Source organism: Nyctibius grandis, chromosome 2, assembly GCF_013368605.1.
Source record: "Nyctibius grandis isolate bNycGra1 chromosome 2, bNycGra1.pri, whole genome shotgun sequence".
Taxonomy (NCBI): domain Eukaryota; kingdom Metazoa; phylum Chordata; class Aves; order Nyctibiiformes; family Nyctibiidae; genus Nyctibius; species Nyctibius grandis.
The window spans coordinates 8,888,558-8,914,727 of record NC_090659.1 but is presented as its reverse complement, the minus strand read 5'-3'; the positions used below and the strand labels follow the sequence as shown (position 1 = coordinate 8,914,727).

The 26,170-nt window shown below is 37.3% G+C and overlaps 1 protein-coding gene across 1 annotated transcript in view; it reads right to left on the bottom strand.

The window, feature by feature from the left end:
- Positions 1-26,170, bottom strand: part of GBE1 (1,4-alpha-glucan branching enzyme 1) — a 163,611-nt gene that overhangs the window by 72,521 nt on the left and 64,920 nt on the right. Inside the window, exon 7 of the mRNA XM_068417950.1 lies at positions 25,953-26,162. Coding sequence (XP_068274051.1) covers positions 25,953-26,162 — 210 coding nt within the window. The remainder of the gene's footprint in view (positions 1-25,952; positions 26,163-26,170) is intronic.

Here is a 26,170-nt window from a genome sequence, read left to right as displayed (position 1 = left end):
GCATCACTGTTACAGTTTACCTATGCACATAGTTGGCATAAGGCAGTGAAGGAGACTCTTTCTAGATTTCACTTTATTTAACAGATGTCGGAGGCAGTAGACTCATGAGGCAATTATGACATAGGTATAAACTCCATTTTGACAAAATAAATGTCCCCACCTTCCTTCCTCCAAAAACCTTCCTTGTATGAAGGGTGCTTTAAATCTGTAGTTACTGGTATTACATGAAAAGATGGGGAGGCTGTGGACACACTATAAAGCTGGTAAAATCCTGACCTCACTGAATAGCCAATTCTTATTTACTTCAATACAATTATAATATTTCTCCTTTCTTTGCATGTACTGCACAAGATATACACATGTGCAGCTAAAGACAGAAATGCTACCAAATCAAAACCTCCAAGTTTAGGAAATGCTAATCAATGTATTGCCTCAGTTCAATACCTTTATTGGGCATGCATTACATGACAAGATTTTTTTGTTCCATCCCTGTGTTCCCCCCGCCTCAAATCATCCAATTCACAAGAGAACATTATACTAGGAAGGTCCTCAGGAACTTGTCTACAGAACCTTTTATATATTTGTTATTTCTCAGATGAGATGATTTGTAATGAATGAATGACAGAGAGAGAATGATCTGATATTTAAAGGAATAGATAGGTATCAAAAGTGAACTGTCAAGCTGGTCACATAAAAACACAACTTTCTGCAAATGCTCTTTTTTTTCTTTTTCTGACCCAGCATCAAATTTGCAGAAAGCTATTTGCTGCAAGCTAAACACTGTGAGCCAAGTCAAAGTAGCAACTGAATTGCAACAAAAGTACTCTCTCGCACAGAATTAAGTTAACGCAAGTACAAAGAGTAGATTAATTGCTACAAGCACCAGCCAGACTTAAAAGTTATTTCTCCTCATTACAGACTGCTTGACTTCATAACCTTGAAGTTCTTAAGATGGTGAAGAGGATATGTACATTTGTAAAACATACACAGAAGTCCCAAAACAGATAACAGACGTATTTTTTCCACCACTGTTGGCACTGAAGACTGATCTTTGGAAAAAGATGGAGAACCAGTATGAAAATAAATTGTAACGATTTTAACATGAAAAAGTGACTACAGATGAGAACAAACAAGATGAATTTGTTGAACCGAAAGATTAGTTAGCAAATTGATGAGATCAAAAACCTGTGTAGGAGCAGCAGATGTTTTCCAACCATCTGATTGCAAATGGGAGAGAAGATTGTAAATAAATAAACAAACATACATATATTAACCCTGACTCTAGTCTGAACTTGGAAAAAATCAGTTTTAGGACAATTTCTACGAAGCATGTCAAATACTAGCAACCATATTGACTTTTAGAGAGATAACTACACACACAGCTCCAAAACATGAGCCAGAACAAGAGTTTTTTGAAACATGCAAATCAACCATACAGAGGTTCGTGATTTCATCCAAGTCACTTTGTTTATGGGAGCAGCAGCATTAGAAATAGAGGTTGACAGAAGTAACAAATAACTTTGCAGCATGTCAGTAGAGGTCAAGATCATAGCATAATTGAAATACATCCACCATATCAGCAATAACTCAGGAACTAGTATTTCTAAAAGAAGTACATTCTCGTAATTTTACAGGATAGCATTAATTAAGAAACAGGATAGCATTCGTTAAGAATGCAATTTCTTTTGGGCAAAAGCCACATCTTAAATTATATCCTAACAGTCTCTCACATTTTTGCATACCATAAAGCTGAGAAAGTTCTTTTGTTGTATGCATGATCTAAGAGAGGAAAATATATGCTGTATTACCATTAAGGAACAGAATGATTTACACTGTAAGAAATTTAAATAATTCAGAATTCACTCAGATATCATTCAAAACAGAAAAGGTCTTTGCAGAGAAGTGTTGCTGTTTTTTTCTCCCCCTTGGGGCCAATACCTCACACATTAAAAACCAGATTTCTCTGTTGAAGTAGTGAAATGAGCATATCTAGCTAGATGACCTGTTTTCACAAGGTGATGAGAAATTTAACAACTTTCCTATAGCAGGTCAGCAGAAAACCTGTGAAATTGCTTACAAGTCACACTCATCTTTTACTTTTTTTCCTCCTGTACTAATAAAAAAGCAAAATAATGACTCACCATAAGAATTCTAAATTCCAATCCATGATGAATATGAAATATTTTGATGCGAGTTAGCAATGCATTTAAATCAGTTAATTTTGTCACTATGGACAAAAAAAAAAAAATAATATTGGCTGTACCTAAAACAGTTTAAAGCTGCAATTCTTGAACCATAATAATGTTGATACTTAGAAACTGCATTTATTATTATGCATTATAGAAAAAGTGTGGAACTGCTGACCTCGTAAGAATCTAGACTTTTATGATTATTTATCTGTTTTCAACTCTTAGTGTTTGATTAACACATAGTAGCACACAATTGCTAATATTACTTTTCCCCAAACATTTCAACAGTTGATTGGCTTAAGTTCCACCAACGTATTGCTATACATAATAATAAACTCGCACTCAGTCTGATAATGCTAACTTTCAGTGAACATGATCAAGCTATTTAATGAACTAAACATGTATAGTACATCCACATTTGATACAGAGATGTTATTTTTTCCCCTGTTGCTAACCAGCATACACCAGTTTGCCTGTTATTTAGAGGCACTTTGTTTGATCAGAGTGATACGAAAGGGTAACCACTCTTACCCTATTTGGGAAGCAACAACAAAAAGAATTAACTCTCTGTATTTCAACCTCATTCCATGGAGAAGTGATTCCTCGCTGTCCTCTAGGTAATATCGTTGCCAAGACCTCAAGTCACCTCTAGCCATAAGGGAGCGAGAAGTCGAAGCAGCGCAGCAGGTGCTCACTTTTCAGCCAAGACACAATCCTGACTCACACTGCTAGACTGCTTTCGATACTTGCACTTTTAATTATAGCGACCACCGTTCTATAGGAACATACACATCTCTCTATCATTCAACAGAACGTGATACAGTTGTTAACAGATCAAAAGAGCTTTTGTTTTGTGATTCAAGCTGCATTATGCCTCCAAAATGAACTGTGCAGACAACAAACACAAAGAAGAGCTATCCTCCTGGAGCATACAATAATCTGTGAGCAGGAGTCAGCAGCAACATGTCACTTCCCCTGTATCAATCCCAAGAAGAGACAGAGAAGCAGTGAATAAACTTTTTTTCCCACAGTAACAACCACAGAGGCCCTGATGTAGAGTGCTACTTTTCCTAGACTTAGCACTTCTGAGAGTGCATTGCATGACTGCGTCCTGTAAAGCTGGAAAAGAAGCAAGCAGTTCCATTTCAGCAATATTAACCTTATTCACATTTCAAAGTTAATATTTGGACACAAATTAACTTTTAAGGAAAAAGCTTATTCTGAAAACAAGTAATACTAATAAATAGTGGCACAGATATCAATAGGTGAGAAGTTACAAGAGACTAAAGCTTTCAGTTTAACATGCACTGAATTTTTAACATTATTTTAAAATAAACAGAAGACAACTGACAAAAATCCTGAGGACAGTTCTCTCCACATGCCAACTTCCAGTTGCAGGAGAATTTAGCTGGTAAAAGTTTTCAGAATGGCTGCAAAATTCTTGCAGTATTTTTGAACTATTCTTCACAGTGCCACAGTTATTTTGGGTATTATTAAAATAAATTAATTTGATGAAATTGATTTTTTGACATCCCCACCATAAGTAACCAACCCAAAAGACAATCAGTGTGGTCACAATCCCTTTGGTCAAGCAGCTCAAGCCATTGCACTGTGAAGGTGATCTGGGGGCCAAGACAAAACCTACGGGTTAGATGCATAAGCTGTAAGGCCTCCACTTCTTGTCCATCACAATCTTGTATATTGAAATTAAAACTTTCAATAGTAGTAGATCTTTACTCACAGAGCGATAGGAAAGATGTTACCTGTACTGCACGGATTATAACTGCATTTTCTTGGGCAAGCTAATGGGATAGTTCCCAGTTCTCTAAGTCTCCCACTGCTACTGGCTCAAGACTTCCTTAACAGGGAGCTTGGATCATTAAAGAAGATTTATCTATATCTCTTTCAGCCATATCAATGATAAAAAGAGCAACTTTTTCCCCTGAAGCCTCTGAATTTAAAATAAATATTAGCCTTAGATCTAGCTCCCTGAGCTTTTTTCTCAAATTTATCAAATATCTTAATTACTACCCCACTGTCGTCTTCTCAACTTACTGCTTACAAATCAATTGCTTATCACTTTACCTCTGCTCTCTGTATTGTGAGGTTTTGTTTGTTTTAAATAGAAATGGATCCATGCCATGACCTTTCTGTTTCACTTGATTAGATTATGTTTGCTTTGCTACCTGTACAGAATTCATAACACTGAAAGCAGACAATTTATATACTGAGATACACAAAGATGTTGATAGTGCTAAACAAAAGACTTGTAACCTTTGATCTTAGGTCTGCAAAGCAGCTTTATCTTTTAAATGATGTTTCAAATAAAAAAGCATCAAATAACACAAGTAATGGTGCATTACAGATCTCTGGGTTTTATCTTTCCTGAAGGTCCAGTATGATATCAAAAACAATAAAAATGTTTCAGTCGCCAATTAGATAGCTTAGTCTAAAAATTTCATGGCCAACTCTCCTTACAGCTAACAAAAAGCCCTTACCTAGGAAATGGTGATCAACATCCAAGCTCTCAGGACCCAACCATGCAACAAAGAGGACCCAGAACTGAAGAACAACACAGACAGGTCACTGCAAGCGGATGAAAGGTTTTGACAAACCATAACTGCCATGCAATAAAAACTTCAAAATTATTTGCCTGCTCAGCTTCATGCATGAATAAACAGTACTCCAACATCAGTAGGCGAACGAAGACCTACATTAAGGACATATGAAAGAATCTGAACTATAAGGAAGTAAATGAATAAAGAAGAATGCTTGTCTTTCCTGTTTTCAGACATGTAACAAAGCTGAGTACTAAGAGGCAGGCAGTTGAAAGCATACCAAATGTTAACCTCAGGAGGTATGGGGACAACATCCTTCTGAAGCAGCGCTAGATCACCTGACTTGCCAAACATTATCCCATTTGTGTCTGTTCCAGAAATCACCCTCCTACTGAATCTCAATGAAAAGCAGAGGTCTGCATCAGAACACAGTAAGTGTTCCAAACTGGTCTGAAGCACACAGTCTATCCTGAGGCCAGAAGGGGATGCAGTCCTTACTATGAAAGTCTGAAACACTAGATCAGTAATTAGGATGGGGTGTCAGTATGACCTTGTGATTGTGAAAAACTTTAGGATAAAAGTGTCCTGTATTCACAGCCAATGCTGTGGCCCTTGGGAATGTTTTACTACCCAAAGAGACAACAAAAAAAGCTAATCAACCCTCATGGACTTAAAGACAAGACCTGCAGGAAGACATGTCATTCTTAATTTCTCTTGTCACAGTGAGGTGATAAAAATGTCACACAAAGTGGATATGACCTGTTAACAGTCCCTCTCAGTCTGTTTCTGGTCAGGTATTTGAGTATCAATCCCAACATTAAGTCTACCATCTGTGAGAAGAACAGTGGCGGCAGCAAAACCCAGCACTTGTTCAGATTAATGTCTATGAAACCTTCAGACATTTAGTGATTGGCATCACTAAGCCAGAGAGCAATTTCCACTGGGAAGTACAGATTCCTCTGCACAGAAACGAAAAGGTCAGGGCTTTTTGCTTTGCTTTTGTTTTCAGCAAAAAGGGTGCTTAAAGCCAGTAATGGTCATTGATACCAGTTTTCCCAGTAGAAGTAGAACTGATGAACTACTTAAGCAGATTTCCTGACTAGAGCAGTCGCCATTACACAGTTGATTCCCAGAAGTGTGAAGTTTCCAAACGGCTCAAGATTAGGGTACACAATCTCACAGCTTTCTAAGAAACAGGAAAAGAGACAGGAGAAGGTCGACACAAACATTACCAAATATCAGTAAGCCAGTCATATCTTTAAGGAAGTCAAGATTCTATCTTTCTATATTCCAGGGTAGTATTAGGTCATCTTGAACACAAGAGTTTTCAGGCACGTACTTCTCACAACTACTAAATGCCTCTCACTCATAGAAAGAATAATATCAAGTCAAGATGAAAGATGGGTGGCTGTAGGAATTAAACACCTTTCACCACAGCCACTTGCTTTCAGATGTTTTGAGTATTTTTACAGAAGGATACAGATCTGTGAAAAGGGCTGATAGGAAAAAAGCGCTTTCTATATTTTTACAGGACAGTATTCCATTAAGTTGGACTTTATAAGAGGTAAAAATGCTAAAAATAAAACCCAATAGATGACTAGTGCCTCACTGCCATGAGCAGTAAGAAGTAAGAAATGGCTGAGACCCCTCCATTATTTAGAAATCTGTGCTGGAGAAACACTGGCATCTTGCATTTGTAAGATTAAATGAATAGCAAACATGTAGCCTGGGCACATCTAAATCCAGGAAGATGGTGTTAGTCTTAGCCACAGAAATTGAGGATTTATTTATGCCATCACAATTAGAAAGCCAATAATATTGCATTTTTACAAGACTATCAAGTAAGTCACTGAAAGGCTACAAGTTTCCTGTAACAGTTAAAAATAATGGATACTTTTATCAATACTTGCTGCAAAAGACATCTTTGCTTAAGCGTTAACACCCCCATTCCCTGAATTAAAACTGAAAAGCTCAAAAGTATTTCAGAATTTCAAGGCCAACCTTCAGGAAAACAGTCCTTAATTATCTAAGTAGTATTACAGAAAAAGTCATGAGAAGTCAAAGTGAAAGAAGGATTATTCTAAAATTTGGAAGCATTTGTTCAGTGAAGATCTGAAGTCCTTTCACAAACTAAATCATGCCACTTTCTATCAAGCAACATAAAAGTTAATACTGGTAAATTAATTGAATACAGGATTGCACGATTATTTCTATACTGCCCTTTTCATCGGCAAAACTCCAATTCTGCAGAAGCCACTTACAAATTTTATATATATATATTTTTATATATATATATATATTTATACTTCCCTATTTAAAGATTCTAATAAGCAGAACACTGGTTGTTATATCATGTATTTTGTGACATCCAATAATCAAGCTGTCACTTGATATTCTGAGAATGAAAAGTGAATAAATGTAAAATACTAAAATACTAAATACTAGGAAATAAAAATAAAATAACCAAAATAGTTTTCCTGGTTTAATTGTAGTTCAAAATATTTCATTTAACTATAGTTTTTAATTTTTTCTTTTAAGAGTAAACAAGAACAGCAGCTTTGAAGATGCAGCGGATTTTCCATTTTAGTTAAAATCAGAATTCTAGACCACCATAGCAGACAATGCCCCTCTGTAAGCATTAATCCTGATCCCCATAAGTCCAGTGTTAGGCAGGGAGAAAGCACTTTCATTCACTATGCTGTAAACAATACAAGAGCAACATGCATTTATTAGACTTGAATCACATTCAGTAATTACTTAGGGAAAATGATTTCTTAGAAATAGGCACATCTTTTGTTCAAATACCAGCAGCAGTTCTGAAGTCCCCAAGAAAATATTTATTTTTCCCCTCAAAATTCTACTTCACCTGTCTGCACAAGGCAGCACTATACAGTAAAGTCCTTCAGCAGCTATTGCACAGATGATAGAGTACACAGTTAAATTAGGGTGACTGAACATGTGCTAGGTAAACAGTGATGGATAGTCTAACATTTTGTCTACAAAAAAAAAAAAAAAAAGAAGATTATAGAGGGTAACTATTTCTCCTTCCTGCAGGTTCTCCCAAAGTCACTGTAACTGACCACAGGGACAAAGTGCTGCGTGTCCTTGGTAGCTGATTCCTCTCAAGCACTCATGAATATGAGTTAGAGCAGCCCCAGTCACACACTGTGCAAACTCCACTCCAAGCACTGAACGCTGATCATCTGCCCATCTAATTCCAGATGAGAAAAGCTATACCTACCGTACACACAGACACGTGCACACACCAAGAACAAGTTACAGGTACCTGAAAACTGTTAAGAAGCTTTGTACACAAAAAAGACAAGTTTTCTTTGGCAAGTATCAGATCTGGGATCAATCCAGCAAAAAGCAAGATTCTCATGCACGGGTCAGGAAGCTGTTTGCTCCTCTGTTTTTCACAATTTTCAAGCACTTAGAAGTTTGATCAATGTTTTGGAAAGATCCATCATTTTAATTCAGCAAGTTAATTCTGCATTAACTATCTCCATTTTATTTTGCCAATGAATTAAACATGTTTATTAATATAGTCACATGACTTTACTGAAACACCATTTCCACAAAAAGACAAAATTTCTCCTCAAAGGAACTATGGACTATATATAGGCTTATTCTATCTAGTAAGCAGCACAGTGTCCTAGACTTAAGTTTTTCAGGCTAGTCTTATCTACATCTGATAAGAGTAAACTAAATAATATCAAATAAAGCATTCAGTTATTTTCCATAAAAATTGAAGCAGTAACTCAAGTATTACTCAGCAAAGGTTATGTCCTGCAAAATGTGAATATAAGAACAGCCTTGGAGGCAAAGCAGATAGTGTAATGAAATTTAATATTCTTGATGCTTTTTGGTCAGGGGGCTTCCTTAAGTAAACAGAAAAAAAAAAAATTAGTACTGAAGACAATTACCTGCAGTTTTAACAGAGCTTCCAGGACACCCATGTTTTAAAATAAAGAATGTCTCAAAAATAAAATTGCAAAACCCTTTAAAGTGCTGATAAAGCCTACATGATTTCAGCTACAATTTGGATAACATTAGCACTCGTACCACTCATGTTCTATCCAAGTAAATTATACACTAATAAAATAAAAATCTTTGAGAACATTTAAAATTCATTTCCCCCAAAATAAATTTCTTAGCAAATACTAATTGTTTAGTCACATAATCAACCCTGCAAATTAACAAACAAAATTTGTTGTTCTGCGACATGCAAGTAAATCACAACATTTTTAAAATGTACTGTCAGGATTTTTCATATAATTTAATGCAATTCACGACTTCCATAATTGAATTGAGATCTCAAACATTTCAGAGTAGTTTACTGTTCAGCACTGGGTTTGCTTTCAAATTAAGTCTAAAAGTAGTTAGAAATAGCCAAAACCTATTACATATCAGGTGACTCATGATCTTAAACTGACCGTTATCCTGAACTTTCCTCAGAAAACAGTACCAGAGTTAAGAAGGGGACTTGCGAAGAATCAAACTTCAAGAGATATTTAACTACTTTGTTGTGAGGCTTTTTTCCTCCCCTGAAATAGTACGCTATTATACTCATGTATAGGAATGGAAAACAATTATCCTCAACTTTCTATATTCCCTACACAGGAAACCAAAATTAAACTCTCAACCAATTCATTCCATTTACAGGGACAAAATATTAAATATTTGGCAAATTGTTAACACTTTTAAGCTCTACTTTCTCAAAACCATCTTAATAAAAGCCTGAAACAGTTTTTTCTATAAACCTAATTTCATTTATTACTTTAAAATACTAGTTCCCAAACTGAGACTCAGACAAGTGACTTCAAACGGACACTGAAGACGTGTCCAGTTCACTGTCTTTCCCTCAGTGCTCCCTACCTGACCAGCTGCTCCGAGCCTTCTGTCTGAAGAACCAAACAGAAATATGGTTGTCTCCTGCAACCATGCAGTTTAGCCACAGCTCAGAAGTGCTGCTGTGACCTCCGCCCAAGTCAAGGTAGGATTTTGAGCACATTCCCTCCCTAAACACGCAGAAACCAAAGCTACAGCTGACAAAGCACTAGCTTTTCTCTTTGATGGTGATAAACACAAAGTGTAAGAATGCCTAAAAACAAACGCACACACCAAAAAAAAAATATTTAAAGCATTAGTATTATTCCTGTACTTTCCAGACGAAAATGCAGACTGTTTTCATTTGAATTCAGGTCGAAGTTTTGGTTTTTCTAATGTTAATGAATAGCAGCAGGAATTTAAGAAGCAAAGAAATAAAGCTCTTCATAAAATAGAATATTTTGAAAACTCCCACGGAAAAGCATTAAAGTTGAAGCAAGAAGAGCAGACCTCTGCCCTTGAGAAAATTCCAGCATAATATAAACATATAATCAAATATCTGGTTTTCCAAAAGTTAAGTGCGCTGATGATTGCGAAGTCTTTTGTGTGCAGATGACAGTACAGTAAACCATAGTTGCTACGGTGGTAACAAAGTTACCAGGAATACACTAACAAAACCTCATCAATCTGCCATTCAGTGTCCATATGCTATTACAGATCACTTTTTTTTCAATAGGTAATTACCTTGGAAATCCAAAATCAAAACATTAATCCTCAAGCAACGAACTCTGTCAGCTTTTTTTTTTATTTTATCATAGCAAAACCAACCTCATAAGGAATAGTTATTATCACATACAGAAGCCTGAAAAGGGGGTGACTGTTACATTTTACCATCCTAGGACTTCTACTTAGCAGAAGATATTATCTGAAAAACCTTTTACTTTAGTCTCTCAGAGACTGGCATACTGGACTCCTGAAGTCTCACTTGCCTGCCTGTATTTTATTGACCAAAAGTCTATCCTTCCCTTCCTCCCAACTAGACAGCTGGTAGCAATGCCAAATCTGTAAAAGGAGAAGAAAATTTTAAGACGGGTAGCAGCGTTAATTATCACTCATCATCCAGTACAGACATTACAGGAGGCTTCTGAGATACCAACTCCACATCCTGAACAGTAATTTACTGATTTCCTCTTTTGGGGAAGCAGGGGAGATAAGGCAAGTGCACTCTTTATACTAACATTAGCTAATACAAAGCTTAGATTACCTCCTCTCACACTTCCAGATTGTTGCCCTCAGCATAAATAATTGCTGTAGATACAATCCAAAATGTTCTTTTCAGCACCATGGGACAAGACTGCTCAGTTGTGTCACAGACTTCGGCATGACGGGCAGAAAAGTTTGTACAACAAATCGTCACCTTCACAGAAAAGGAGATTTCCAGTGGAAGGCTCTATATCATCCCTAGCATGAGACTCAGGAAATGACTGCAGAGGTCCGCAGCCATCTGGCAAAGCCGACTTACGCACGCATCGGTCTCTATTGCCAGCACAAAATGCAAAGCTGTTGCATTTGCACAAAACAGCACACAAGATCAGAAGTACAGGGTTCATATTGAATAGGAATCCATTCCTAAGCACAGTGCAGTATTTCTCAATTTGCTGCACTTTTTAAAAGTTACATCCCTCAGGAACATAACTAAAGATACTAGCTCATCTCATGCTGTGCCAATAGAGTTGAGAACTTGCAAACGTGCTGCTGTCTGTATGCTCCATAAATACTTTTTCATGTAAGAGAACAGAAAAACAGGTTTATATTCAAAGACAGTTTTTATCTCAATTTCTTACTAGACACTATCATTTCAGCTATTTAATTTGTACTTCATGAAGATTAATACAAGAACAATAAGTACATTTATAATAGATTGTTACAGTAACTTTGTTTAGCATATAATATGTAGCAAGATTATTTGAACTGTCTGGCAAAAATAGCTACAATGTAATTTTTGTATTGATGCACAGCTATACTTTGTTTTATTTGGGATTCTATTTTTAAAAAATTAGGCACCTATTTTAAAACCTTTTGCAACCTGAGCATATGTTTTAACATATCCTCTATCCTTCTATAGCCACCAAATTTGTAAGTTCCACAGAGACATATGGGAAAGATACTGTGCCAAAATGTATTCAGTTGTACTCCCAGTAATCCACTGAAATCAAATTGTGACAATGGAAACCTCAGATAGTATCTTGAAAATATTCAGTTAGAATAAGCGGTGTCCTTATTTAGATATAAATTACAAAAAAACATATACTACTGTCTACAGCTTATTTGGAAAACTGTTTAAAAACAAAACACTCCTCCACACCCCAAAAAAACCTGTATTTATGTTTTCAAGTCAACACAGAAGTGGAAACTCACAAGATAAGGCAACAGTAACTTTTATTACTGAAAGATGTCAGATTAGTACACTAGAACTATATTAATCACTGAACGGTTTGGATTGGAAGGGACCTTTAAAGATCACCTAGTCCAATGCCCCTGCCACGGGCAGGGACATCTTCCACTAGACCAGGTTGCTCAGAGCCCCATCCAACCTGACCTTGAACACTTCCAGGGAGGGGGCATCCACAACTTCTCTGGGCAACCTGTTCCAGTGTCTCACCACTCTCATCATAACAAGTTTCTTCCTTATGGTCAATCTATATCTACCCTCTTTCAGTTTAAAACCATTGCCCCTTTTCCTGTCACCACAGACCTTGGTAAAAAAGTCTCTCTCCATCTTCCTTTTAAGCCCCTTTTAAGTATTGAAAGGCCACAACAAGGTCTCCCCAGAGCCTTCTCTTCTCCAGGCTGAACAAACCCAACTCTCTCAGCTTGTCCTCATAGAAGAGGTGCTCCAGTCCTCTGATCATTTTTGTGGTCCTCCTCTGGACCTGTTCCAATAGGTCCATGTCTTTCCTGTGCTGGGGCCCCCAAAGCTGGACACAGGACTCCAGGTGGGGTCTCATCAGAGAAGAATAGGTAGGGGAGAATCACCTCCCTTGACCTGCTGGCCACACTTCTTTTGATGCAGCCCAGGATACACTTGGCTTTCTGGGCTGCAAGCGCACATTGTCAGTTCATGCCCAACCTTTCATCCACCAGTGTCCCCAAGCCCTTCTCAGCAGTGCTGCTCCCAATTCATCCCCCAGCCTGTACTGATACTGGGGATTGCACCAGTATCTTGCACTTGGTCTTGTTGAACTTCATGAGGTTCACATGGGCCCCCTCCCCCAGCCTGTCAAGGTCCGTCTGGATGGCATCCCTTCCCTCCAGTGTGTCAACTGCACCACACAGCTTGGTGTCATCAGTGAACTTGCTGAGAGTGCACTCAACCCCACTATCTATGTCACTGATTAAGATATTAAATGGTACTAGTCCCAGTATGGACTCCTGAGAGACACTTGTTACTGATCTCCATTTGAACATATTAATCTACCCATATAATTAATACACTGGAAATATGTATTTATTTTTAACAGTAAGGTTTCTCCATGAAATTCCATGGTTTTCAACTAAAATGGAAGCAGTTGTTCCTACTACAGGTATCTCCTATTTCAGACCATATTTCAGTGCAACTATTACTGATCCCAGCTTAAGAGGGAGCAGAACGATAGCTACTGCTGATTAAAAGATAAGTCTGAAGTGGACTTCATAACCTTGTCATAAACAGATTTCTTTGTATTTTATCCTGGCCTAGACAAAGAAAACTAAAGTTAAAATTCTCGGAAATATTTTAAAACAAGTTTGCCCTTGCATACATTGACAGTTCAGCGTTACAGGCAAACGAGCTGCTCATACCTGGCACTTGATGAAGACATTCTTTCTAACCAAATCTTTTATTTGGTTTTCCAAATGCAGATGGTGATGGTGCTGTGCTACGAGCAACTGTAGGTGCAACCTGCAGAACATTCATTCTTTCCATTACACAATTAGTTTATAAGAATGCTATTTCATGCTGCTTTCTATTAGTCACTAGCTTCGTTAACCAGTGTTGGATAGGCATTGGAAAGAACATCCAGCTTCGTGTTGTTTCCATTTATCCATTTCCTGATGGACTCTCAGTTTCCTTCCCACTTAACCCAATGACAAAATAATTACCTTGGAATTTCATATAACATAGTCAAAGTAGATTTTCACCTTTTCCAATGCCCTTATCCAAAAAGGTGGTGGCAACGGAAGCCTGAAAACATTGATAATGTAAATTTTAGTATGTCGTAGTTGACTTCTTTTTTCTTCTCCAAAAAGCAGTTACTTCTTAAATAATATTTGGGGTTTAAGTATCAACCCCAGAATGGTTATAAGCCCCCAACTACTACTTAGGCTTTGGTTTAAGTATTTATTTCCATTTTGCAGGAAGAGAAATATAGAATTTCAGATCACAGGGTAGTGAAAAAAGCCTCAAAATCTGGAGTAATAAACAATGAACACTCAAACCAGAAGATGCGGAGAACAAGCAGTGGAAATCTTTTGGGATTTTTTTGTTTTTCTCCAGTGTTTGGCTGACTGTTTGATCACTAAGATTCACCAATTCTTTGAATATAGAAAGTATCTAGGGAACCTAATGCCAAGAGCTAAATTTCAACAACAAAAAAGGAATTTCACCTTTGTTGTCCATAAGACCATCTGTATGTGTAGCAATTTGAAAACTTATGCTATTTATTTCCTTAATTTAAAAACCAACTTTAAGTATTTGTTTTTGAATATCCGAGTGTAATCCATTTCAAACTAAATAAATTTTAAAAAAGAAACCCATCAATTCTAAATTACATAATTCAGAATATAAAGTGTTTAGTCACAGCTACGAGCCAAACTTTTAGAACCGCAAAAGGTCATTCTTTTAGACAACCTTGGTACATGAAGCAAAGAAGTATATGTAAAAGTTGCCTTTGCGTGAACAATTCTATTTATTATTTATTATTCTAATTATTTACCATTCTGACTAATGTGGTGTCATAATAAGCAAAACAAAAAGTTAAATGTTTTTTCCTTTTTTTTTTTTTCCCCCTTCAGGGGAGAAGGAGAGGAGGAGGGAGGGAAGGGAAGGCCAGGGGGAATTTAGCACTGCCTACACCTGCTTGCAAAAGGTCAGGATATGGAAATGCAGCACTGACCAAAACAAATATGTCAACTGAACAGTCCTCATAGGGATAACTTTACTTCTAATTGGGGTATAATAATGAATTTGTTCTCTCCTTAAAAGACATCAATTTTTTTCTTTTACTTACTGTATTAGAAAACTGTTTCAGAAAACTTAGGTATACTACTACTAATAAGCTTGTGCTGAAATGTTTTCTAAAATCTCATGCACTAATCAAAGGCGTGCTACAATGTTAACAAAATGTTACTGTGTAACAGCAAGGGGAATACAGAGCTGATCACTGTAAAGCACTGAAGAAAACAGTAAATTATAAAGCCAATCTCTGAAGCTTTGTGGGTTAAAAGTACAGGCCCTAGGGTCTTGCTGCACTGGATGCTCATTTTGACAGCTTGAGAAGAAGATGGCTCCACTCCACACCATGAAGTGATCTATGGTGTTTACATAAATACACGCTCACTTAAACAGCCTTAGTGCAAGGACTAAATATATTACTTATGCAAAACCCCATAATTTTACTTAATTCTCCAGAGATTTTCATTCTCAGCTCTTTGTTTTAACAGATTGAGATGTCTCCTATGGAAGAAAATTACTAGAGCACACAGCAGGGACTTATTATAGGGATGTGCCTTTTCATTCTTGTGTTTATTGTTTATATACATCTATCCTTATAACTACATTTTACAGGACCCTTAGTGCACAATAATTAGAATGAAGAAATCAAGAGCAGTAAGGTCTACAGAGTATTACTTGTACACTTACTTCCCTCACTTCCAACTAAACTCATTAAGTTAATGTAGTAGAATGACTTAGAAAAATCTTTTGTACCAGCTCTCTAAACTAATAAAGGTCATCTCTATGGCGATGAATTTCTTTTGTTTCTATATAACTTTATATCAATTTTCAAGACATTACAAGGGATTGTAATATAGATATATAAAAATACTGGGTAAAGAATCAGCCTCTTTATCAAAGAGGAGATACAGAGAGAACCAGAAGAAACAGATGTTTGATTGTGATTCTCATGGCAAACTATAGAGAATTCCATAAAGCTACCGTTTTACAAGGAACTGCCCCAAACACATGCATGGAAAAAAAACAGCCAAGTAAATTTACTGTAATATGCTTTTTTTTAAAAAAAAAGGGTTTTTTTTTTCCCAAACCTGGTTTAGAACAATTTGCTCTATTGCCAGGGATAAAGCTTTTCATACAATATTTTCCTTATTTGTTAAGATACATTTGACATGATACACTATTTCAGTTCTTCAGACTTACCCTGCAACCATATCAGCCAGAACAGAATCCAGAAGAAAAATCAGCAAAAGCTACTCCCAGGTCCATCCATTACTACTATAATATGATCACAGTAGAACCAGTTTCTGTATCTTCATTACAATTTCACCAATAATAAGTACAAAATCCAATAAAATTTATCTCAAAAACACACTAGTTCCAAAGTCAAAGTAATTTTGGCATTTAAATAACGCTAAAGAGAACATCCATACAAAGCTGAGTGAGTCCATATAAATCGTCCCTAAATTTTAGCATAGAATCACCAACATAGTCACATCAAAAACTGAATCTTGGCCAGTGGCTACAGCTAGGAAGTAATTTGGTAGGACAGAGACAGCTACCACCTGAAGCAGCAGGCTGGCCAGCTCAGTTGGATGCACTGACCTCCATCTTCAGTTTCAATCAACTTCTAGGGATGGTAATTTCGCTTTTATGCTAGCCCATGAAATGGCATTCCCCAAGAAAACATGGTATCCCTTTCAAAACTGAAAGTAATATAACAGATCAACATGATTCTTTGCAGATCATTTCTGATCTGTTGGCTAAAAAATACACTATTGATTTTTGGAAATGCATGCAGCATTTTGATAGTTTATTGTTTTCTACTTTGTAGATATGGCTGTTAATTGTTTTGTCCCGTTACCAATTTTCTTTCTCTCTCCAATGAACTTTCCAAGAACGGATTTCAAGAGGATCTATACATTATACAACATATACACAACAGAATCAGAAAAAAATGACAATTGTCTTAATGATCGCATCTTTCCCTGCCATGAGTAGTACCACACCTAATTTTCCTCCTAGAACCTAGAACTCTATTAACCTAGAACTTCTTTGGATAAAACCCTATTAGAAGAAAGTCAACATTCCCCATTTCATTTGCGGATTTTCTTTAAAACCTCTCCCTCATCTCAAATGTATACAACCGTCACCCTTTTCCCCAGCAGTCTTCTATTCACAACAGATACTGCTCATATAACCTGCTGCAGTAATCAAATAAGAATGCTGTGAAAGTTGTCAATTTAAGTGTGGATTACTAAATGCAAGATCATTATTGCATTTAGACTGATGAGGAATGATTCTCTGCAGTGTGTTGAATCTTGTCTAATTTTAGATCTTTATTGAAATACCATAATCAACTTCAGGTAAGAGTGACTGCATCTATTCAAGATATGATTGAATTTAATGGGCTACAAGTGGTGACCTCTATATTTCAACATATGCTACCTGACAAGATTTACAACAATCGGCTGCAATTTTTCAGTGTGCCTTTTCTTCACGTATCAGTATATTGCTTTATTACTATACCACTTCTTGTGTAGCTACATTTTAGAAACTTCACACAAAGATGAGACTGCTATGCTGGAGGTTAACATGGGAAACTGGACACTTCAAAGAAAGTTACACATATTCTTACATGAAGCTCTGCGCTTCAGAGCATCTGTGGATTTAAAGCCTCCTAGTCTCTTCCATCAATCTAAATATAGTGCAGTAAAACAATTAAGTTTCTAGATGAATGTTTAATTAAAAAAATCAAAGCAATTCTACAGCAGGTCTACACTGCATGTACTAAAACTTAGATGCTCATGGATGAAGCTTTTTTTTTCCCCACTATTATTTTAATCATTCTGATTATATTGCAGTAAGTTCCAATATATCATCCCTTCTGTCAAGGCTTCCAGCACTCATTCCTTTCAAGAAAGGCAATTTATTAACTGCTATGTCACCACACTTGAAAGTTCTTACTTGCTTACATTCACAAAAGGAAGAGAAAACACAAAGAAACAAAGATTTTCACAGACATGGAAAGTCTTAAAGTCTAAGGTTTAAGTTTTATAAAGTACTTTTGTGGCTTTACAGTCACCCTCAAAGTCCAGTCTATTAGAAGCAGACTGCTAAGGACACATGCAGGCAGGTTTTTTAAAGTCAATCTGTAATCAAAATAATTACATTTATGAGCTATGAAGGAAAAAAAAAATAATATCTCACTATTACATTACAAGCAGTGCTTTCTTAAAAGAGTCATTAAAAACCAATCTTTGCCAGCCAAATCCAATTCCAATGCATATTATGGGGATCTCTAAATACAGAGCTCTCCTAGACTAATTTAGTGAAGGAAGACTGGCAGGAAACAAATTAAAATCAGCATAGCTGAAGGTTTTACATCATGAAACACAACTTATATCCCCGTTCCTACTGTAATTACCCTACAATCAACAACGTAGAAAAATACCATCAAATGACTGAGCATCTAGTTCACTGACACCTATCACTGCATTACCTTAATCTAGCTGGAATTATGCCTAAGATGTCTCACCAACGAGTACATATTTGTGACAAACATGACCTGCCACTGGACGTCATTACTACTGCATAAATGCAGCTGGAAGAATGTCACCTGTACCTGACTAAATCCTCAGCATCTGCAGAAGAGAACACTTCAGTGACTACACCTACGCTCTGGGAAGTCAACTCTTTTGTATAAGATACATTAATTCTTTGGTAATCTTCCCCTCCTGCCTTTCCCTCTCCCCTCCCTCCCGACTGGGGGATCAGCTGTGTCCCAAAACCTGTACAGCTTAAACTTCTAAGGAAATTGCTTAGTTGAGGCAAAGCTGCGAAAAAGTCATTAGATTAGAGCTATGCAAGGTAAAAAAGGTAAAGTTACAGACAAAGGCAGGTTTGTTAGCAGCTCAAAGATTCAAAAGGAATAACATGGAAAGGTGCACAACTGTAAAAGAAAATCCTATGGAGTCTGAAGAGGATAACCCAGCACCACCAAGGGTCTGTTACAAGTAGTGGCAGCCTCCTTTCTCCCACCTGACCAATGCCTGCCTGGCCAGCAGAGACTCTTCAGGCATCTTATTGGAAGCTATGAGTGTACTATCAGTTTTTAAATCCTACCTATCCTTTGTGCATGTTAACTAACAAGCAATAGTTTGCAGTCAAGTATACCCTCTTTGCACTCTGTAAAACACGCGCCAATAAAGCAAGCCCAAGGCGGATGGTAAGAACACACATACCATGTTATCTGCATTTTGTATCTCATGCTGCTGTGCCAACTTTCCTTAAGTGCATTAGGCAAGGAACCATAATCTTTAATACCGTAGTACTCCATAAAGCATCAACTTACTTTAATTTAAAATGCTAAATGTGCAAGTGTTATAGAGTAGCAGCATGTCCATTTCTTCCTGAAAAGTGACTGTTACAAACCATGGTGATGCTGCCACACAAGGCAACAAGTTTTCACTTCCACAGATATTTAGAAGAGCTCCACATTGAATTGTATGCTACTTAAGCCCAAAGATTTCTCTGGACAGCTATCTTAAGAGAATTATGAGCCCAGACAGGTACCCCTACTAACCAAACACTAGTCTCTGAAAGATATATTTCCCAATTCATTCCACCTACTAATATTATTACACCAGTGGCAGCTAAAGATTGGGAAAATTGGCAATCAGAAGAAAGGAAAAAATTTCACTTGAACAGCTTTTTAAGAAAAAATTAAATAGCAACCTTAACAGAGGCTGTTGAAGATGTTAGAAGATCAACATGCCTTTAAGGAGTCAGATCCTAAAGTGAAGTAAATTACTATCTATTGACATCAGTGGACCTTTTTCCACACATAAAATAAAACATGAAGTCTGTGCAGGATTTAAACGCTGGGTGGCAGAAAAGGCCATCATCTCAGCATCCAAACATACGTGTACTGTGCCATTTTAGATGAAAGAGCGCACCCAAGATACATGCATGAGTCTGCACCACAAGACAGTGAAGCTTCAGGTGACCCACACCACTCTGGAGGCACAGCTGGAGACCATCTAAACCAGAACTAAAACACATGCTTTGACACCTGACAGCTGCCCTATTTCTGCCACACTCATGGCAGGGCTAAAAGCAGTTCCTGAACTATAGTAGTTTATAACTCACTTTAAGAAAAACTGAAAAAAGGGTAGCACACTGAGCTATGATCAGCTCCACCAACAGCTCAGAAGACTGAGCTGGAGAGAACATCTGGTTAGGCAGCAGGGGATCAGCTTGTCATCTGTTGCCCTGATGTTAAATTGTGGCTTGTGGGACACAGTGTTTATATTCTGAACCCTATCTATAGCATTTCAAAGCACATTTGGCATGGATGTCACTTGAGACTTCATAAAACTGAAGGAGCAAGAAAAGAGTATGGAAAAAGAAGAGATTTCCCCCATTACGGGGCTTAGTTAAGCAAATTTCATTTCCTCTACAGCACACTTGCAAGCCTTAATTCTCAAAACACAAAAGTATCACCAACAAATACAAACATGACAAAACCTGAAGGTGGACAGGCCAAAGGATTCCCCACTAGTTATGATTTGGTGCCTTCACAGAAGAACCAAAGCATGGACACATAAAATCAAGCCTAAAAAAAGCACTGAAAACAGGGCCTCAAAAAAGCCTCAGAAGAGTTGCCAGGGACATCTGCTGGCCCCAGAACCTTGTAACTAACATCATTTCTTGCTGATCACACTGCTGCATTCAAGGAAGCAGCACTTTGTAATTACAAACAGAATGTAATTCAACCTCCAACCATTGTGTCAAATTCTCCTAGATTGAGCAAGAACTTAAAATTTTGGCTAGGTGCTCAGGTGAAAAGGTTCACAGTATTTTAAAAAAAAAAAAAAAAAAAAAAAAAAAATAAACCAAACAAAACTTAGGACATCACATGATTTTCTGCCAAGTTTTACTTCTACCATTATTCCTAAAGGCTCACAGAAACGTATCAGTATAGTTATTGTCCCTTAGAATTGGATTAAGAAAGTGTAGAATCTAACAAAGCCTAAGAGGAATACAGAGCCTTAAAAATTCAAACAATACTCTCAGATCTCAATAAGCCTAGAAAGGCAGCATCATTTACACATTTTAATTATGTAGTGCTAAAAAAAAACAACAACTTATCTCTGCTAGGTAATCTCTTGTTCTGAATTCTTTTTCAATTGTTTTGCCTGATTAGTATTTTAGACACATTTGCTAAATGGAGAAATTAATTTAAATCAAAACACAATCAGCTGCTCTAGTTGTGATCTCACCTGGTCTCCAGGGTCTACAGCATCACTTCTAACAAACTTGGCAGCTGAATAATCTTCAATTATTATTTTAGGAAGGAAAAATTGTTATACATAGCTTGTGCTAAATTAATTACAAGCAGAATCCTTACTTAAGATGGGAGGGTGTTTATATGTGAGCTACCTCAAACAGGATCACAACAGAGACAATGCACTTAATTTACCACAAAATTAACTAGGCAGTGCCAGCTAGACCACAGGTCCAGAGCTTGTGGCGTTTCCCTTTCATGAATTCAGGGATAGGGAAGCCACATTTTCAACAGGAACCAAGACAAAGGGTATAAAAGTTTGTTTTTCAAAAGTATTATTAAAATAAACTGCAATCTTCACTAAAGCTTTGTGTTTCTGATTTTTGGGTTGGCAGCTGAGGGGGCAGGAGGAATGGACACAGACACAGGAATGATCAGGAGGGGATGGAGACAAAGGACAAGAAGATCCACCAAATTAACATGTCTGAGGAAAAAACTGCTCACTTCAGAAAAACTGGAAAAATGTGCCAAAATTATGAAAGTGGAAGTTCATTTCTGAATCAGTTTTTTTTCTGCTTTTTTAAAGCAGAATTTAGAACACTTTTCTTGAAAAAGAAGTTAAGCAGAAAATATTCTTTCACTTATCCAGTTATTTTACCTGCAAATTCTCATTTTACCAAATTTGGGGTTTTATTCTCAGGAGACACCACCTTGAACAGCATAATTTTTAAGCTGCTGTTAACAATTTATCGAAAACTTCACTGTTTGTACAACACTTGTATAAACACGGATTAAAAAACCATACAATTCTACTGCTCATTAAGGGTTGTCTCAAAGTCCACAATACAAAACATGCTTTTATGTTCTTAAGTTGCACCATGGTGCTAGAGATGCAACATCCAGGTTGTTCTTTGAACAGTTTTACTACTGTGTTTCTCGGAGTTACTCTCTACTTAAGTGAATATTACTGAAAACATAGTATTTAAAATACACCATGGATACAGTCCTTTTTTCGCATGGATATAGATCTTTTGCCACCTTCTACTATAGTAAGTATTCATAGTCCCTTTCCCAGATAACGGAATAATCTTTCAAATGCTGTGAGACAAATTTACTTACATCTTGGCTTTCAAAGAAAATGTAGACAGACTAAACTGATAAAGAAATTGTTTCCTAATCTCTTTCATAGCAGAGAATTAGTTTCTCTCGATTCCAAAGTAAACTGAGCATTCTTTGCATTTGATGTTTAAGTACCTGTAGATTTAACAGTTCTTCCCACTACAGAAGGAAAGGGATTTAGTACAAGCACTGTACAGGAGAGAAGGCTGTACTAGCTGAAGAGATTTGTCTCACAAAGCAAGATTTTCTCCATACCATTCAGTAGAGTGTGTTTGGTGTCATTTATTTTCAGCAAGCTTTTAACATCTGCAAGCAACCTGAGTCTGTCTTACAGATTTTTATGCTCCCCTCTTTCAGACTAGAGCTGCTCATTAACTGGCATGGAAATTAGCAGGCATGTCAATAAAGCCTAAATGGAAAACAAAAATAACATTTTCAATAAAATTTCAGTTCTGATTCTTTCCCAATTTTGTTTGGGACCTGTACATACAAAAAAGGGGGGGGGGGGGCGGGGAAACCACAAACCATCTTTTAATCAGTTCTGAGCACCTTAAAATAAACATGTTATATCTTTTAAGTCTTAAAATTTTACTATAAATACACATAGAATATTTAATGTTTCAGATATTAGGACTAAAGAGGCTCTTAATAACTAAAACCAGTTCACTGCTCAGCTTGCTGTGCTTGAAGGGGAAGGAGAGGTTTCCATGAAGTTTAAAAAAGGAAACCCAAGTTTGTTGTTGCATTTCACTAGAGCCCAGGGAATAGGGAATGACCTATGAGGGACCCTCAGTCATCCAGAGCATTATTTTTATCATCAGTAGAGCACAGATTCAATTTCTCTGGTTTCTGCTATTTCCTAATGTCTTCTCTCCCTCTCACAGCTCTTTCCCCTCCTCCTTCCCAGCATTCAGTCTGGCATCTATTCCAATCACATAGGAGGAGAAGTAACGATGCAGTGGTGTCCCTCCCCAATGAGTACAGGCACATACCACTGACCAAGCAGACCAGTGTAGGAAGATCTCCAGTTCTGAATAAATGCTTAACTTTGCGCCAAATGCCACCTAGAAAGCACTTTGCTGTTTCTTTCGTTTACAAATCCTCCCAAAACACCCAATACCAGCACCATTTTCTTTCCCAATAGGAAGAATCTGCCTCTGCTAGGAACAGAGAAAGGTCCATAATTGCATTCCATTTATATTCTCACTAGAGAAGTCAGTACCACACACTTGTTGATTATACATAAGCATAAAATGAAATAAAGTGTGAAATACCATTGCATTGATAGATAGTAAAGCTTTAAGACCACCTGAAATAGAATTTATTTGAATGCAAATTTAAAGATTAATAGGAAGCAACTCAAACAGGAAATTATGATTAGACATACTAAAATGCATGCGTTCATAATTAAAATCACAATTCAAAAAGGCCCCCTGAATTCATCAGTTAAATTGCCCCAAATAAAAAGTAAATAAAAACCAGCTCATCCTATTAAGTAACATAGCACGTAAGTCACTTATTCCACTGGTCACTCAGTTTAATTGAAACGGCGAGTTACTGTGCAAAAGTTTCCATGAAACAGTTGATCTATGCTATGTAACATTACTTCTGCAATAGTGACCTTCTTAAGCAGTTACAACCCCCACAAGCTATGAAACTGTCAGCCTCAAGAGTATAGCCTATGAGTAGGAGAAGAAAAATCTTTGTTGGCAACTGAACATACATAATTCTGATCCAAGGTTTAAGGCCATCTGCAACATAAGCATATCCAGTTAACGACAATTCAAAGCAAGTGTGGGAGAAAAACAGAGGAAAACCAGTAAACTGAAATTGCAGCACACAAACCCTAACAACTAACAGGTTAACAAGAGACCAGAACTCTATAGTCACTGAGTGATGAGCCACCAAAGGAACAACTCAAGGGTAACTTTGAAAGGGTTAAACCAGAACTTTGTAACTGATAAGAAGGGCAAACAAGATTATCACGCATCTCAAGGGGTGGGGGGGAAGTAAATTTATAATGGAATAAGAGGTGAGCGACACTGTATAGAATTTATTAATAAACACTTTAAGAAGATTTTGGGGTTGAGTGAAACTTATTGTCAGATGTTTAGGGAAAGAATCAAAGACAAGAAAAGAGAGGAATCAAGGTGGTTCAGGGATGAACAAACATGGGAAAAATGGGAGAAAGAGACTGAAATAAGCTGATTGCCTGTGTCTGATTCTCCATTTAAATCACTGAAATATTCAGCATACGAGATAAATCCTGCCCACCCCAATACCTCAGACAATAAAAAGTAAACAATATTAAATGCTAATCATCATCTGGCATTAACACATGGTTTGACACACACTATATCTATACCAGTTAATTAAGTGTGCCCTAAAACTGCCTACTGAAAATGACCCCTGCTATGTATTAACTGTTGATCTACCTCTGGAAGGTCTTTGGAATGGAGTTTGCTGTCCTGGGGCAAAGCCTTTGCTACATCTCAACAATCTGACAGTTTGACAATAAATTTCCAGAGCTTACAAGTTTTCTTTAGCTTTTCTTATTCTTTTATTTATTTATATACGTAAATAATATATATTATATATAATATATAAATATATAATATGAAAATATAAATCTGTTCTATTTTATAGTATAAAAATATTTAATTTTATATATTACTACATAATATTTAAATAGGTATCTATACAGAAAAATATTTGAATCCATTGTAAAATAAAAATAAATATATAACTACGTAATATAATGATATATATATAATACATACAATGCATATGGTATATGATATGTGCATATGCAGCCATAGATGACAGAATCATAGAATGGTTTCGGGTGGAAGGGACCTTAAAGATCATCTAAGTTCCAACTCCCCTGCCACAGGCAGGGGCACCTTTCCACTAGACCAGGTGGCTCAAAGCCTTGTCCACTGCCAGGGAGGGGGCACCCACAACTTCTCTGGGCAACCTGTGCCAGTGTCTCACTACCCTCACAGTAAAGAGCTTCTTCCTAATATCTCATCTAAATCTATCCTCTTTCAGTTTAAAACCATTCCCCCTCATCCTATCACTACATGCCCTTGTAAAAAGTCCCTCTCCAGCTTTCCTGTAGCCCCCCCTCAGGTACTGGAAGGCTGCTATGAGGTCTCCCCGGAGCCTTCTCTTCTCCAGGCTGAAAAGCCCCAACTCTCACAGCCTCTCTTCATAGGAGAGGTGCTCCAGCCTTCTGATCATCTTCGTGGCCCTCCTCTGGACTTGTTCCAACAGCTCTATGTCCTTCTCATGTTGGGGGCCCCAGAGCTGAACGCAGTACTCCAGGTGGGATCTCACGAGAGCAAAGTAAAGGGGCAGAATCACCTCCCTCGACCTGCTGCCCACGCTTCTTTTGATGCAGCCCAGGATATGATCGGCCTTCTGGGCTGCAAGCATATGTTGCTGGCTCATGTTGAGCTTCTCGTCAGCCATCACCCCCAAGTCCTTCTCCTCAGGGCTGCTCTCCATCCATTCTCCGCCCAGCCTGTATTTGCACTTGGGATTGCCCCGACCCACATGCAGGATCAACAAAACCTAAATACTATTATGTAGTCTTGGATTTTAAGTATTCAGCAAAGGAAAGGAATTTAACTCAGTATATCGTAACTGTTAAAACAACCCAAATGACTTTACCGTTTTGGCAAATGGCATAGTTTTACTAGAACTGATAAGAAATAATTACCACTAACACACCTGAAGTGACATTTTATACTTACTTTGCATAGTCAAAGAGCCTGCTGTCCCACAGCTGATGAGTTCCTTTATGACCAGAATGGAAGAAACAGGAATCTGTACCATCAAATTGGTTGAGACCATCTTCACAGTTTTTTGACGCATGGCTGTGCACAACATCCAGCAGAACAGTGATGCCCATGGAGTGAGCAACGTCAATCATTTCTTTCAGGTCATCTGGAGGTCCATAACGGCTATCAGC